We start from the raw sequence: 13879 nt of genomic DNA on the forward strand, positions 1-13879 counted from the left end.
ACAAATAACTATTAATACTTAAGTATTATAACTCATGCGCGTCAATCGTGGAAATACTGATCTAACTCTTCAATTCAACGTCAAGTACTTATTCAGAAATAATTAAGAATAAAATATAACTTAGTATGTTAAGTAATTAGACCTTTAGTTAATTTCTGTAATAAGAAACATGGCGTTATTTAAACCTACATATAAGAACAATTTGATATCATTGGCATTGTGACTGATCACACTTTTAAGATCAATCGAGGGCTCTTCAAAAAATATATCACAGTGCTTTAAATTAAATCACCTGCGTTGAGAATATTAGTTCTGAATAAATTATTCAGAATCTAAATAAATATGAAAAAAAAATTGTATGCAAACTCAAAAATTTGCTATAAATGGTTTCGAAGCTTTATTTTCCCTTTACTCTTTATAGTAATTTTGACTCGCGCTGACGCTTTTAAAACAATATTAATTTAAGTAAGAGGAAAAAGAAGCTCTTAATATAAATAATATAATTTTCTTGGTGTAAATGACATAAAACTGTGCTATTGTACAAATAGGTGTATTTTTCTGGATTTTTAATAGTTAACTAATCTATAATGAGATAATAGTTACCAAACTTATCTATATATAATTTCTCTATGATCAGATCCACGATTTTTTAAAAGTGAAATATAATTTGACCTACTTGCAAAATAGATAACAACTATCGTTTTTATAAATTATCTCATATCTAGTGATTTCTAATAGGTCTTACTTAGTTCTAAATGGACGGTTGTGGCCATTAAAGCTGGCAATTTTTTTTGAGTGAGATATAATTTTATTTTGCGGTGAAATAATTCATTATGTCTGATAGCAATATATCAAGGGTCGAAGCCTTTTATACTGGAAGATCTGCGCTCGTTACTGGTGGTACTGGATTCGTTGGGAAGGTAAGAAATTGATTTTGATTTCTAATAGCCAAGTAAAACACTGTAAAAATGTTGAGTTAAAATAATTATTTGCTGCCTCTTTCTTTTCATATAATTTTTGTAAATAAAAGTTGATTAGCTCCAAAAGAGATTCTATTGTTACTATGATTGTGCGGAATATAAACTTTGCTGTGATGGTTTTGTACAAGCTGAGGAGGCTCTTGATAGATATGGACTTCTTAGGATAGCCATCAGATTGATCACACTGTTTTAGATTAATTACTGATGCAAAATTAACTAGACTATAATATTATTAGGATAGAGGTACATTGTGATAAACTTCGAAACTATGTAATTTGTAGGTACTGCTAGAGTCACAAGCATTTAGACCATGAATGCACGTAGTTAGCTCCTAAACAGTATTCAAAACAGCAAGTTTAATAATTTCAGACTTTAATAGAAAAGTTGCTGTTCAGCTGCAGTGGGATTGACAAAATTTATGTGCTAGTACGTGACAAGTATGGCAAGAAGGCGAGCGAGCGACTGGCCCGTATTACTAGCACGCCAGTAAGTATAGGTTTTTAAATATGAGTTTAATATGTCTGAATGCCCACCCGGGTAAAGCGTAGAACAGGCTGAAACGCAACTTGGCAACGCGATTTTTGCTGCCAAGGGGTTGAGAATAGATGTTTGCAATCAAAGTAGATTGCTTTGTTAAAAAGTCTATGATGTGTTTGTTTGATAAAGCTTTTTATTCAGTATAGTTACTTATTTCATAATACAATATAATTTACAGAATCGTACTAATAAAAATATTTGAGGGTATGTGTCCTCAAATATTAACATATTTAGATAGATTTTATTTAATACTCACGACTACATAAAAATATATAACAACTGCGTCATTTTTATGAATTTCTGGCGAATATCATTTCAATATTTCCAGGCTTTCGACAGATTAAAAGCACGCCGAAATGAGGACCTCAAAAAAATTACAGTCATCACTGGGGACATTACCAGGGCGAATCTCGGATTGTCGGATAATGTTTTAAATATATTGGAGGACGAGGTTTGTCTGTTGGAATATTTATTTATAGATTTCACGGAGTATTTTTTTAGGCGTATTTTGTTCAGTAAGGTTTGCGTCTAAATTATTGTTTAGGTGTTTTTTTAGAATTTCACTACACTAAATTGTAGAATTTTTGAAGTAGGTATGTTGAAATTATAATTAAGATCCTCGTAAGATGAAATTGAGTAAGAACTCTAGCAGTCGAGTAGATAATGTTCTAAATTATTTTCTAATTTTGTTCATTTACTTTTGCCACTTATAGAAATGCGTTGCATACAATTATACTTCAGCTGGTGGTTTTGGCATTTATTTTAGCTGTTGCATTCCTTTTACTTATTTACTATACATGTATTTTCAGGTGTCGGTTGTTTTTCACTTAGCAGCAACGGTAGCATTCAAACTGCCTCTGAAAGATGCCATTAGGATCAACGTAAATGGAACTGAAAATGTAATAGAATTATGTCGCCGTCTGAAAAAATTACAGGTACGCAAATTACAAGGGATGTTCAAGAACCATCGATAAAAGTTTATGGAAACCTGATATGCGTGTACTTTATGTTTTAACTGAAAAAATGTTCTGAATGAAAACTTGGTTTAATTCAGTAAAACGTGTCTGAATTCAGTTTTATAACATTTAGGTAGACATTGGTTATTTATCATTGATTATTTAGATACTTGAAATACTTTCATATTGAGTACACTAAATTATTTTTAACAGGCCTTCGTGCACGTATCGACGGCATTCACCAATTCGGATCGAAAGGAAATCGATGAAGTCGTGTATCCCATGCCTATTAAGTTAGAAGACGCCAGAAAAGTTGCTGAATCGTTTTCCCATAAGGAAAGGATTATTGACGTGTTCCTGGGTGAGTACCTCCACGAACAAGTACCTACACAAGAAATATATACAGAGTATTTACATTTTTCAATCGCTCCTTGTAATACACTGGTACTCAGCTGCATCCGGTTAGACTGGAAGTCGACACCAAAATAGTTGGGAAAAGGCTCGGGAGATGATGAGTAGTTTTTTTTAACGTTCATTAAGTTTTCTATTCCAATATATCCTCTCACGTGCGTCAGAGGTCCAATATACCTATAACCGGTTCCAAATGTCAACACAGAATTAAGAAGTAACCTTCCCATTATTCAAATAACAGCTAATCATTGAAGAACTTATTATCTTTGATTTCAGGAAAAAAACCCAATACTTACACTTTTTCCAAAGCATTTGCCGAAGAGCAAGTTATGAAGCAAAGCGAGAAATTACCAGTTGCTATAGTGAGACCATCTATAGGTAACCTTAAAACCTATTTGATATGATTTCTGAAATTAGGACAATAGAAATAATCTTTAGAGTCTGTCTAATTTATCTATGTAATTTAGGTATCTAATAATTAAAGAAAATTCTAATCAACGGCCAATCGGTCAGATAGCGAGTTCAGACTTTTTAAATTATGCTAAGAAATTAGCTCATCTTATCAGTATAGATCGATGATATCGCACAAACATGACGTCTGCATGGCAAAATATTCTCTCAATAAATAAATTATAATATTTTCTTAATAAACATCTAATTTTCCTGTTGTCCAAATTGGACGTGTCTAAATTAGGTTTCTACAAAATAGATATGGCAAACTCTTAAAACACCTTTCCAGGGAGAAACCGTTATGGGTTTATCAAAAAATAAAGGGTAATGAATAACTGTAAATTAGTTGTACTACTAAATAGTTACCTAATACAAAAATTACAAGTATACCGTTTATTATACAATCATGATCAAAAAAATTACACACTTCTTTAAGTTTATCCAAACGACTTCTTTACTCGCATATTTCTTGAAGGCACTTACTGTTTTAAAATTTTCAGTCATGTCAGCCCTTAAAGAGCCGTGTCCCGGTTGGATAGACACTTGGAATGGTTCCACAGGACTCTTCGTAGGAATGCCAGCTGGTGTCCTGAAGGTGGTCAAAGGCAGGGGTACCAACATCACAGATCTAATCCCAGTTGACATTGTTAGTAACCTTATTATCGTCGCCGCTACGGAGTGTAAAAAGTAAGTAGCAGACATTTGTGTTTTATGAGAAGGCTGGGTTATTGAGGCCGTCTTACATATCAAAACAAGTCATATTTTTTATTGGATTCGTAAAACGAATGATCCCTATCTTATTTATGATGTGATAATATTTTCAGTACATGTATTTGCTTTGTACTCAGATGCTGACATGACTAGTTTCCTTTATGCTTTCCTTAACTACTTCCTTGACTCTAATTCCTTGAGAAAATCATGATGATAGTCAGTTGTTTTTTGTTCCTCTATTATAAATATATAAGGAATTGTTTTCAACTATCTTTTCCAAGCAGTCTGTGACAATGTCATAAGGCCGCAGTTATTGCATTCACGTAAACTGCTGTCAGTGGCATTTAATCGATATTTCCTTCGGTTTTATTTCAGATCAAAACAAATTAAAGTATATAACTGCTGTTCTGGACCTTCGAATCCTATCACGTGCGATGGTGCCAGCGCGATTTGTAGGAGAGTAGCATTGAAACACTCGTTAAGTAAGATTTTTGAAAAAAAAAAAACAATTTAATTTGAGGACCTTGTAATTTTTTGGAAAAAAATATTATTTGCGAACCTCGTTCCTTTTGGAAATCGATTCAAAATAATTATTGTCAATGGTTATGTGTATTTTGAGGGTCGCTTTGCAGTTCCTTAAGACCTTAAGGGCCTTACTACAAAAACTTTAAACCCTGTTTTACACTTGTCTAATAAAATTTTGGTTGCAAAATGAACCATATGTCAACGTCATAATTTGACATTTTTTTAGACAAGGCATAAACTGACGTTTAAAAGTTTTTGTGGTAAGACGGTAATGGTCTTACTACAAAAACTTTAAACCCTGTTTTACAGTTGTCTAATAAAATTTTGGCTGCAAAATGAACCATATGTCAACGTCATAATTTGTCATTTTTTTAGACAAGGCATAAACTGACGTTTAAAAGTTTTTGTGGTAAGACGGTAAGTTTCTTAAAGCTAATTGAAGTTTGTTATTTTGTTCGGTGGACCATGTTTTAAATACAAGGAATAATCAAAATTGTTCGGTATATTGTGCATACCTGCCTACTAATCTATTTCTATTTTTCTCAACTTTCAGATTCGTTGCCGTGCCCCTTTCTAATATTTACACCGAACGTTATACTATACAAGATACTTACCTTCGTACTACAAATTATACCAGCGTATATTATTGACTTTTGGTGTATGTTGATGAGAAAGAAAGCTACGTAAGTAACTAATTTAACTTAATTATGTATTTTTGAAAATATTGTTTTGTAAAATGTCGATGTATGTATCAACCTCTATTTCATTTATTTATTACTAAACTTACCTAAATAAAAATAGGGTTGATTAGGACTACAGTCTTGATGGTTTGAGCTTTGTCTAATTCTTAACATCTTTAGGCAACGGTTTCGGCCACGCATTAATTAAAGTAGCCTATATTTTACTTTCACGTAGGCATGAACTTCAGTCAAGTTGACTGTCAAGTTTCATCATAATCATTTCAGCTGTTTGCGCGTGAAGATGTTACGAATACAACACTCATAAACATTCGTATTTTCAGCCAAATGAAGCTTCAGGGTCGTCTAAAAAAAATCATAGATGCTGTGAAATTCTTCTTACTTAACGAATGGAAGTTTTCTGACCGAAATGTGAGGAATCTTCTAGAAAGCATGTCAGCTGTGGATAGAGAAGCATTTAATTTCGACGTCAAAACGATTAATTGGGTATCTTGCCTCGAAGATTACGTATTGGGAGCAAGGAAATATTTGCTCAAACCCGAGAAATAGATTCGGAGAAAATAATGTCTGTATCGTGTGTAGAGATTAATTAAAAGAAGAGATTAATTAATATTAGAAACAATATTAACAATATATGTGTGATGGTTGCATGAATTAATTAAATTATGATTCTATTGAAATTGCTTTTATTTCTTAAAGATTATGATTGTTTCGTAAGTCCAGTAATATATACTCTGTCTGCATTTTATATGTATCATTATACTTAATAGTAGCAAATCATTATCACAGTATCCGGAATCATATCTGGGTTTTGTGTTTAATTTCAGATTGATAATACCATGTATATAATTATGGCGTTACCCCTATACTGTAATTCTTACTTAGAAGTTTAGAACAACATTATGTGGCTCTATTGTTTATATTTTTGTTTTCAGAAAACATTTACTGTTCAAAAAAGACACCTGCTACAAATTATTCCATCCAACTTTCATCTTCACCACTTCAATTTCTCCAAAAACGAACAAAAACTGTACCCACTATGACACATTTACGTATTGATCTCAGCTTCCCACTAACGAAGCGGAATGCTCACTAAATCACCGGATTATACGCACTATCTCACTCATGCAGGTAACACAGTTAAAACAAATGAAGGTTTAGTATCTACTGGTTCTCACTGGTCTATTGTGTGATATGGTGACAGCTTTATTATGTACATATATCTGTGTCCATAGCTTTTCCTTGGGGAACAAGACGGTTTCTGTGTGAGATTGGCGTGGTTTGTTCATCTCTAGATAAGGAAGATGTCCTGGAATTAGCGTATACTTAATGAAGATGTTTTTTTTACTGACGTATTCCAATTTTGAAGTTATGGTGGGTCCAAACCAACTTCACACAGACGTGGCTGGAATTTTGTCTGCGTAAAAAATCAAACATATAAAAAGTCTGAACCAATGAAAAGTCTGCACAAACATTTTGTCATCATATTTCCACACAGATTTTAGATTTTTCCTCAAACTTTAAGTTCGTAAAGATATTTGTACAGACTTGTGTCTCGTGCGGATCTACCATAAGTTTCTAATCTGTATTTTAGTAATGAAATTTTTTTAGTATTTAAACAAAGAACAAAGCTGTTGAAAATTGTGAAGAAAGTACTGGGAGTTGAGGCTTTACTTGTTTCCAAAGGAGCTTGATGGTTGTTTGTTCTCTCCCAGTAAGATTTCGTGGAAGTAGAGTGAAAATCTCTTTGTGAAAGCCTCATCCGTCAACTTTAGCGTCTATGTTTTTGGTTTGAAAGCTATATTCTGTAGTATGTACTGACTAGATATAGATACATAAATATTTAACCTTGTAGGACTTTTATATAGTTGATTAAATTAAAGAAAGAAAATTAGGAGTACCTACAAACTTTTGTCTGAAGAACATTTTCACCCACAGCATAAACAGTTTTCTTACAATAACTTTTTATTATGAATTTTCACATTGAACAATTGTTTTAAGAAAAAATGTACTTTAATGTTGTCGACGACGTTGGGCCTCAATTGTTGAACTATTTGCCACTTTTTCCATGGTAACATTAAATTAAACCATACTTATATGTAAAACAATAGCACCAAAAAAATCTACACCCATATAAATGATTTTAAACATCGGGCGTCATTCAATATTCTCATGTTAGTGCCAGTATTCAAACGTATTTCATCGTACTGTAATGTTCTATTTGAATGCCCGTATCTCGTTACCATGCAGAGCGTATCAGACCAGTATTAAGGTTTGCGTAGACATAGCTCAGTCGTATGAGATGCTAAATTCATATTGTGAGCGTGAGCTGTTTGTAAAATCTAATTATTCCGCTATTGGACATGTAACTGATGTGGTAGGCATCATGTAACATAAGGATTATTTATCAAGTAAAGAAAAATAGAGGTGTAATAGGTAGGGGTGCGGGATGTTCGAAAGAGTTACCGCGGTCCTGGAACATAAAAGGCCTACAACGGAACACGACGGTTTTTAGTCAGTAAGAGTCTGACACTCCCTCACCGCTGCTAACCCACAGAGGTCATTTGATAATTTTTGACGTCGTTAAAGAAATAGGTAGTAGTAAGTACTGGTTGCTATTAAAGGTTTTTCGATCATTATGGCTTGGCTGTTTCAACATCATTTATCATCATTACCATCTAAGCTATAAGACATCCATTGCTGAATATTGCTTCCTCCATTGATCACCAGTAAGACCAATTGCACCTAAGTATATACATATGTAGCGGGGCATGGTTGAGCATTGTTCGCATACGATTTCAGACTATACTTGAAGATATAAATAAATTCCTGTCAATTTAACAATTAATCGGACGGTTTTTGGAAAATTATATTTGTCTTAGAAACAATATCGTTTACTAGATAGAACTTAACAAAATAGGAATTTTCCCGTAGCTGTCTAGAGTCCGTTTTACATAGAATCGACAATATTACTGGTGATTGAGGCTTTATATACTTCATGGAATCCAGGCTTAATGTTACGTTACATGGTATTTGAGTTTTCCGATAAAAGCTCGTGATAATGACAGGATCAAACACAATAGTGGTTATTCTCTTTTGTAATACAAGTATTATGACCCTTAGCATATTATATGAGTATGCCTTAGTCATCCATACCTCAGAACCCTTCGCTTGATATCGCCTACCATTCGTACTTACACGAGATCCAAAGTGACAAATACACTCTTCTTCTTCATAGACAGAACAAATCAATAAAGGATGACTCAACCTGACGTCGCGACGTCTTACAACTAAAAAGAACCATTACTTAAAAACCCATAGATACGTATAAAGCCGAACCCTTTTACGACTAGGAAATTAATTCCCGATTCGTGGTCTGAAGATAGGTACATAATAGTTATAGGTATATTTTTCAAGGAATCAGAGAACCAACAGAACGAACCAAAAGGAACCAAGACCGAGATTTTAAAAGGTCCTTTTAGTTCAATAAATCAGTTACTAGGTCACAGTAAATATTGTAATTTGAAGTTAAGAATCAAAGTGATTGAGTAAGTAGTCTATCAAGCGATGTAATGAAATGGTTATGCTTCATGCATCGTCGAGCACTTATATGAGATAATATAAGTAATATAATCTGCAAATTGCCAATATTGAAGTTATTGATGAACAATATTGTATATAATATGCTCGTAATAATATTAGATGATTTGATTGATAACGATTTTTCGTGTTCTTGAGAGCTTTTATGAATTCATTCTGTATGAATAAAATTATTACTACTGAAAAATAAATGCATTTTCCTTATTGTTTTGTTGTTGTATTCATGTTCAAGATACAGTATAAAATACCTTATCCGAATGGCACATTACATTTTCTTGTTAACTTACATGAAGCAAGGATTTTTAAAAGGAAATAATATGGTTTGGACAAAAAATAAATGCTATTGAGTTTTATGACGCCCAGAGGCCATGAAACATCTTACAGATGTTTTCCAAGGTACTATCAAATACCTATGTATTTAAGTAACAACATTTTCCTGCTGTGGTTTTTAGTAATATTTTCTATTGAGATTAATCGTTGTTTCCTGTCTCATTTTCAATTTATTTTGTCCGCTTAATATTTCATTTTACCATTTCTTAAGTCTATCATCTGTCAGGTCATCTATTACACGGGACTAATAAAACTTAAGCCTTACGTAGGTTTTAGTTAAAGATCTTTTAAAAATACTAAAAACATTGAATCGCGAATGTTTTTAATTAAGATACGTTCTTTTACGAGACGAGTAGTTAATGTGATTTCTTTATGACTTCCCTAAGAAAGTTCTACTAATGGTTTTGGTTTCCTTTGGACGAAGTCACCGGTATTCTTTTTTAGCAATCTCGCTTCTTACGTTGGGTGTAGTAGTGTGTGCGATGTTTCTTGGACATGACATCAAAGTTTGGATGTTCTTTCATCTGAACCATGTGATAGCTTTCTTTAGACGTATTTTGAAGGTAAAAATCTTGCGAACAAGTGTGTATTTTTAGATGTGAAGTCCTGGCATTTTAATTGAGTTTACTTAATTTATAGAACCTTAAGTTAGTATTGATAGATCACTGATTTATGAAACGAAATATGGTGTTTATGACCAGGGACTATGATGTTTGTTCAGTACTTCCATAATATAATTATTTCAGAAACAGTAAATTCTTCTAAAATAATTGACGATAATGATAATGAAATAATTTGGTCACTGTTCAGAAAGTCCTACTTTTATAATAAAAGTAATTAAGATCTCATATATGGAATTATCTTAGGAAGATGACATTAACTGTACGCACAGTTAACTGTACCCACAGTTAATGGCATCCTATTGTTTAGAGGTTCTTGGGACCAATAAACGTAATGCACACACACTATTAGTTACGGTAGTTAAACTATATAATATATCAATTATATACGAGATTAATTATTCCTAAACATGGATTTGGCTCATAAAGTAACATTATAAATTGTAATACACATGTTCACTTATACTATATATTTTGGTAAAAAGCTAAAAGAATTGCTTTTACTTAATGTCTTCAGAAAAAGATGAATAATGACTTTCGGTTTGTAAGGAATCTTTTCATAGAGATCAATTTGATAATTCGTTACGTTTTCCTGGTTGCCATCGATATGTCAGACGTATCTCGTTTCTTGTATATAACTTTCTTTCTACGTGATAATAAAGAATCACTTCTGAATATGGAGTAATACGACATCCAAAAATATTATGTTTTCATTAATGTTTTTTGACAGAAGTAAATTCATTAATTTTCAGTAAATTCAAATAAGTTTGGTTAAGATGACTAGAGGAAACAAATAATAATAGATCCATAAAATTTTCTATTATAAAGCATACTAGGCAATCTTTTGTCCCCACACATTTGCCATTGCAAACAGTAACCAATACCTCAAAAAAGGTACAATAGACCAAAACAAAAATATACATTACCATCGGAACGGGCCAAGTTCCCTTTGCCGGAGTTAGTTCGTGGAACAAAGAGAAACTACCACCTAGAGTTTTCTATCAAGTGTCTGTCTGCAGACTTTGTGCCTCTGTTGCTTTTACCTCTTATATCGCGACAAGTGGGACGCGTAGCTGTGTTGTGAGACGGGAAAACATATGGGGCACGGTGGTGTATATTTTTTTTTTGGTAAGAAACTAATTTTGATTACTTCAAAAAGGTTTTAATAGATGTAGGCAATGAGTTTGTAATGGGATACTGCTGATACGACTACTTTTGCACAGGATCTCAATGTTATACTTAGATGTTTTATGCCTATTCACTGTCATCCTAAAAATACATCTAATTGGTTCATATAAGTAAAAAATTGATGATTTGAATGAAGTGTTAATAGATGTAAACATCACGAAAAGAGTTTCTTAAGGGAATATTGCTGATACGATTCCTTTTGCAAATGATCTCAATATTATACTTGTATTAAATCTATTAATGTCATTCTAAAAATACATCTACTTGGGTTAAGATTTGCAGAAAACCTTGACAATAATCTTCCTATCGTTACTATTTGGCAACGCCCCCACTGATATGATGAAAGTTCCTATTTTTTTCATTCATTGTGGTTATGACAATGATTGAGATATTCCAAGAAATATTTAGTTCTCTATAAAGCTGGAGTTCGATGAAAACAAGAATTATGATAAAACCGACGAACTAAGCAGTACGAGGTCATGTGATATTGTTGGGAACTTATTTATATCAAAGCAATATATACATTCTAACATAGCAAAATGGGTATGGTTTTGGCTTAAACAAGGCGCATACTTAGGTACATCTGCCGGGGCTACGGGATTGATGATTTTTGACTTAATTTGATGATTTTTGACGTCGTTAAAAAAAGGCGCACAATTACATTGCTAGTATTTTTTTGGGTGGCGCCCCAACAGTTTTATTGAAGTGAGTGTAATTCAAAGTGCTAGTTGCAGTGCATCTAAACTGATGTCTGAATTTCAGAATGGACGATCTAAAAATAGATCAATAGATAGATAATAAAGTTTTCAAATTATGTTAGAAACGATAACATTTATTGTCCCCTTTGGAAAAAATTACAAAGATGACAAAAGTTTGTCTCAGCCTTTGTCAAAGCCAAGCCAATTTTGAATCTTTCGAAAAGTTTTCCATAAAAATAGAAAATTCTATTCATCGACACGTTTGTTCTGCAATTTTTTCGGGACTTTAATTGGAAAGTTGTTATATACAGCTGCAGTGGGATTGACAAAATTTATGTTCGTGTACGTGATGCGACCGGCAAGCAGGCACGCGAGTGACACTCCGAAATAACTAGCACGCTACTGACTTTATTTATTTACACCTAAATGTAGTTAGGTGAAAAAATAAAATAAATTGCAAACGTGTTTGTAGCAACGCTACTAAATATTCATAAACATGGAAGATTGCTTCTGTTCATGTTATAAAGTTTAGATTCATTGCTGTCCGGTAACTTTATTGGCTTTGGAAAATGTACTGTATTTTTTTTTATGTGAGTCATAATTGAGTTCTTGTGTCACTATGTTAGGTACTGTTTTTGAATTCATTTTTCATTATCATGATTTTTAAACAGTTTTTTTTTCTTATTACGAGACATTTAACTGGTGGAATACGTATACACGTCTTTAATTGGTGGAAATATGGTAATAATTTTATATCAGAATTACTGAAATTCCTTACAAAAACATGGCCTTAACATCTCTCGATATGTAAAACATTTAAAAAACTTATTGATAGCCACTTATTAAATTCACATTTATCAAATCAAACATAACGTGTCAATATAACTAATACATTTATAACCTATACCTAACGATCCGATTGTCGATTTCTATTTCCCAAGAGTATGATCGTCTGAAGTCTGAAGGCTAGACACGTTGGAGTCTAACAAATAATAATTATAGCCTTGTCTAGATCTATCCAGACCTTGGACTGAACGATGTTTGTTTCTAAGAAGTGTATCAATATTTTATGTTATATCTTTTGACTAATAATTTAAGAGGAGGTAGATAAAATTGCTTTAAGATTACAGGGTAGTCAATAAGCGAAAGGCGTACCTACAAATTAATCTATATTAGTAATTTATAATAAAGAGGGATTTTTTTTTGTTTGTTTGTTTGTCCTCTAAAGTCTTCAAAACTATGAACCAATTTGAAAATTCTTTCCCTGTAGGAAAGCTACACTCTTCCCGATTAACATAGGCGATATTTTATGGCAGTAGTTCCCATGTTATACAGGGAAAACTGCGGGAAAATGGCTAGGTCAATATAATTTTAGTAGAATTATTTAAATTACTACATATCTAATCATCAGATATATGTATCTCAATACAGTCAACATTAATGAATGTGATTTTGACTTTGCTTTACATTACAACTTTTTTTTCTCTGCGTTTATTTGCATCAGTGGCTAGCATGAGACCAGCACACAGCCCAATCAATTATTCTGCAGCTCTTTACAAAATAGTTGTCGAATCTTTTTCATCGGCCAGGAATGTCACCGAAAAACATTTTTGGCCTGTATACCCCTTTGTGCATATTTCGACAGGCGTTCTGATTCAGTTCAATATAAAACAAACGAAGTCTCTGTGTCTGTCACATATCTGACGACTGAATACGAGGCAAATAAATATAAAAAAATGAATGGATACGCTTCGTTTTACCTACACCGTTTTAATTAACGATCACACTTGCGATCTGTTATAAACTGACAAAAGACTATTCATTATGATGAAAGTGATGTCAAAAAACAATGCAGCTAGCTACCTTTATAACTTTGTATTTTTTGCCCAAATTTATATTCCCAATTATCTCTTTCGAAGAATCAGTAACTCCCATTATTGTTTTCACATTAACAAAAGTTAAAACTGAAAACAATTTACACATAAATTCTGCGATTAGGTATGTTAGGACTTCATAATTTAATTTTCATTTTTTTTTTTTTAATTTTTATTATTACTTTATTATATTCAATTTATTTTTACAAAATGATCTTATTATAGGGAAATATTAAAACTAAGTATCAAAATATTCATCCGCATCGCTGTCAGCTGGGATCGTGTCCAAAAGGCTGGCTGC

General features: G+C 32.6%; 1 protein-coding gene across 1 annotated transcript; it reads left to right on the plus strand.

Moving 5' to 3' along the window:
* The first annotated feature begins 739 nt into the window (after window positions 1-739).
* LOC124629851 (putative fatty acyl-CoA reductase CG5065) lies at window positions 740-5948 on the plus strand. The gene is made up of 10 exons (XM_047163455.1): window positions 740-920; window positions 1350-1466; window positions 1846-1968; window positions 2327-2452; window positions 2687-2834; window positions 3161-3262; window positions 3835-4021; window positions 4421-4527; window positions 5124-5253; window positions 5592-5948. Exons 1-10 carry the CDS (start codon window positions 834-836, stop codon window positions 5815-5817), a joined length of 1353 nt encoding a protein of 450 aa, XP_047019411.1. The 5' UTR covers window positions 740-833; the 3' UTR covers window positions 5818-5948.
* The last annotated feature ends 7931 nt before the right edge of the window (window positions 5949-13879 follow it).

Source organism: Helicoverpa zea, chromosome 4 (genome assembly GCF_022581195.2).
Source record: "Helicoverpa zea isolate HzStark_Cry1AcR chromosome 4, ilHelZeax1.1, whole genome shotgun sequence".
NCBI lineage: Eukaryota > Metazoa > Arthropoda > Insecta > Lepidoptera > Noctuidae > Helicoverpa > Helicoverpa zea.

Coding starts and splice junctions, on each gene's coding strand:
- LOC124629851 (XM_047163455.1), top strand. CDS start 834: ATGTCTGATAGCAATATATCAAGGGTCGAAGCCTTTTATACTGGAAGA. Junction 1,467..1,845: donor CCCGTATTACTAGCACGCCA/GTAAGTATAGGT, acceptor CAATATTTCCAG/GCTTTCGACAGATTAAAAGC. Junction 4,022..4,420: donor GCCGCTACGGAGTGTAAAAA/GTAAGTAGCAGA, acceptor GTTTTATTTCAG/ATCAAAACAAATTAAAGTAT.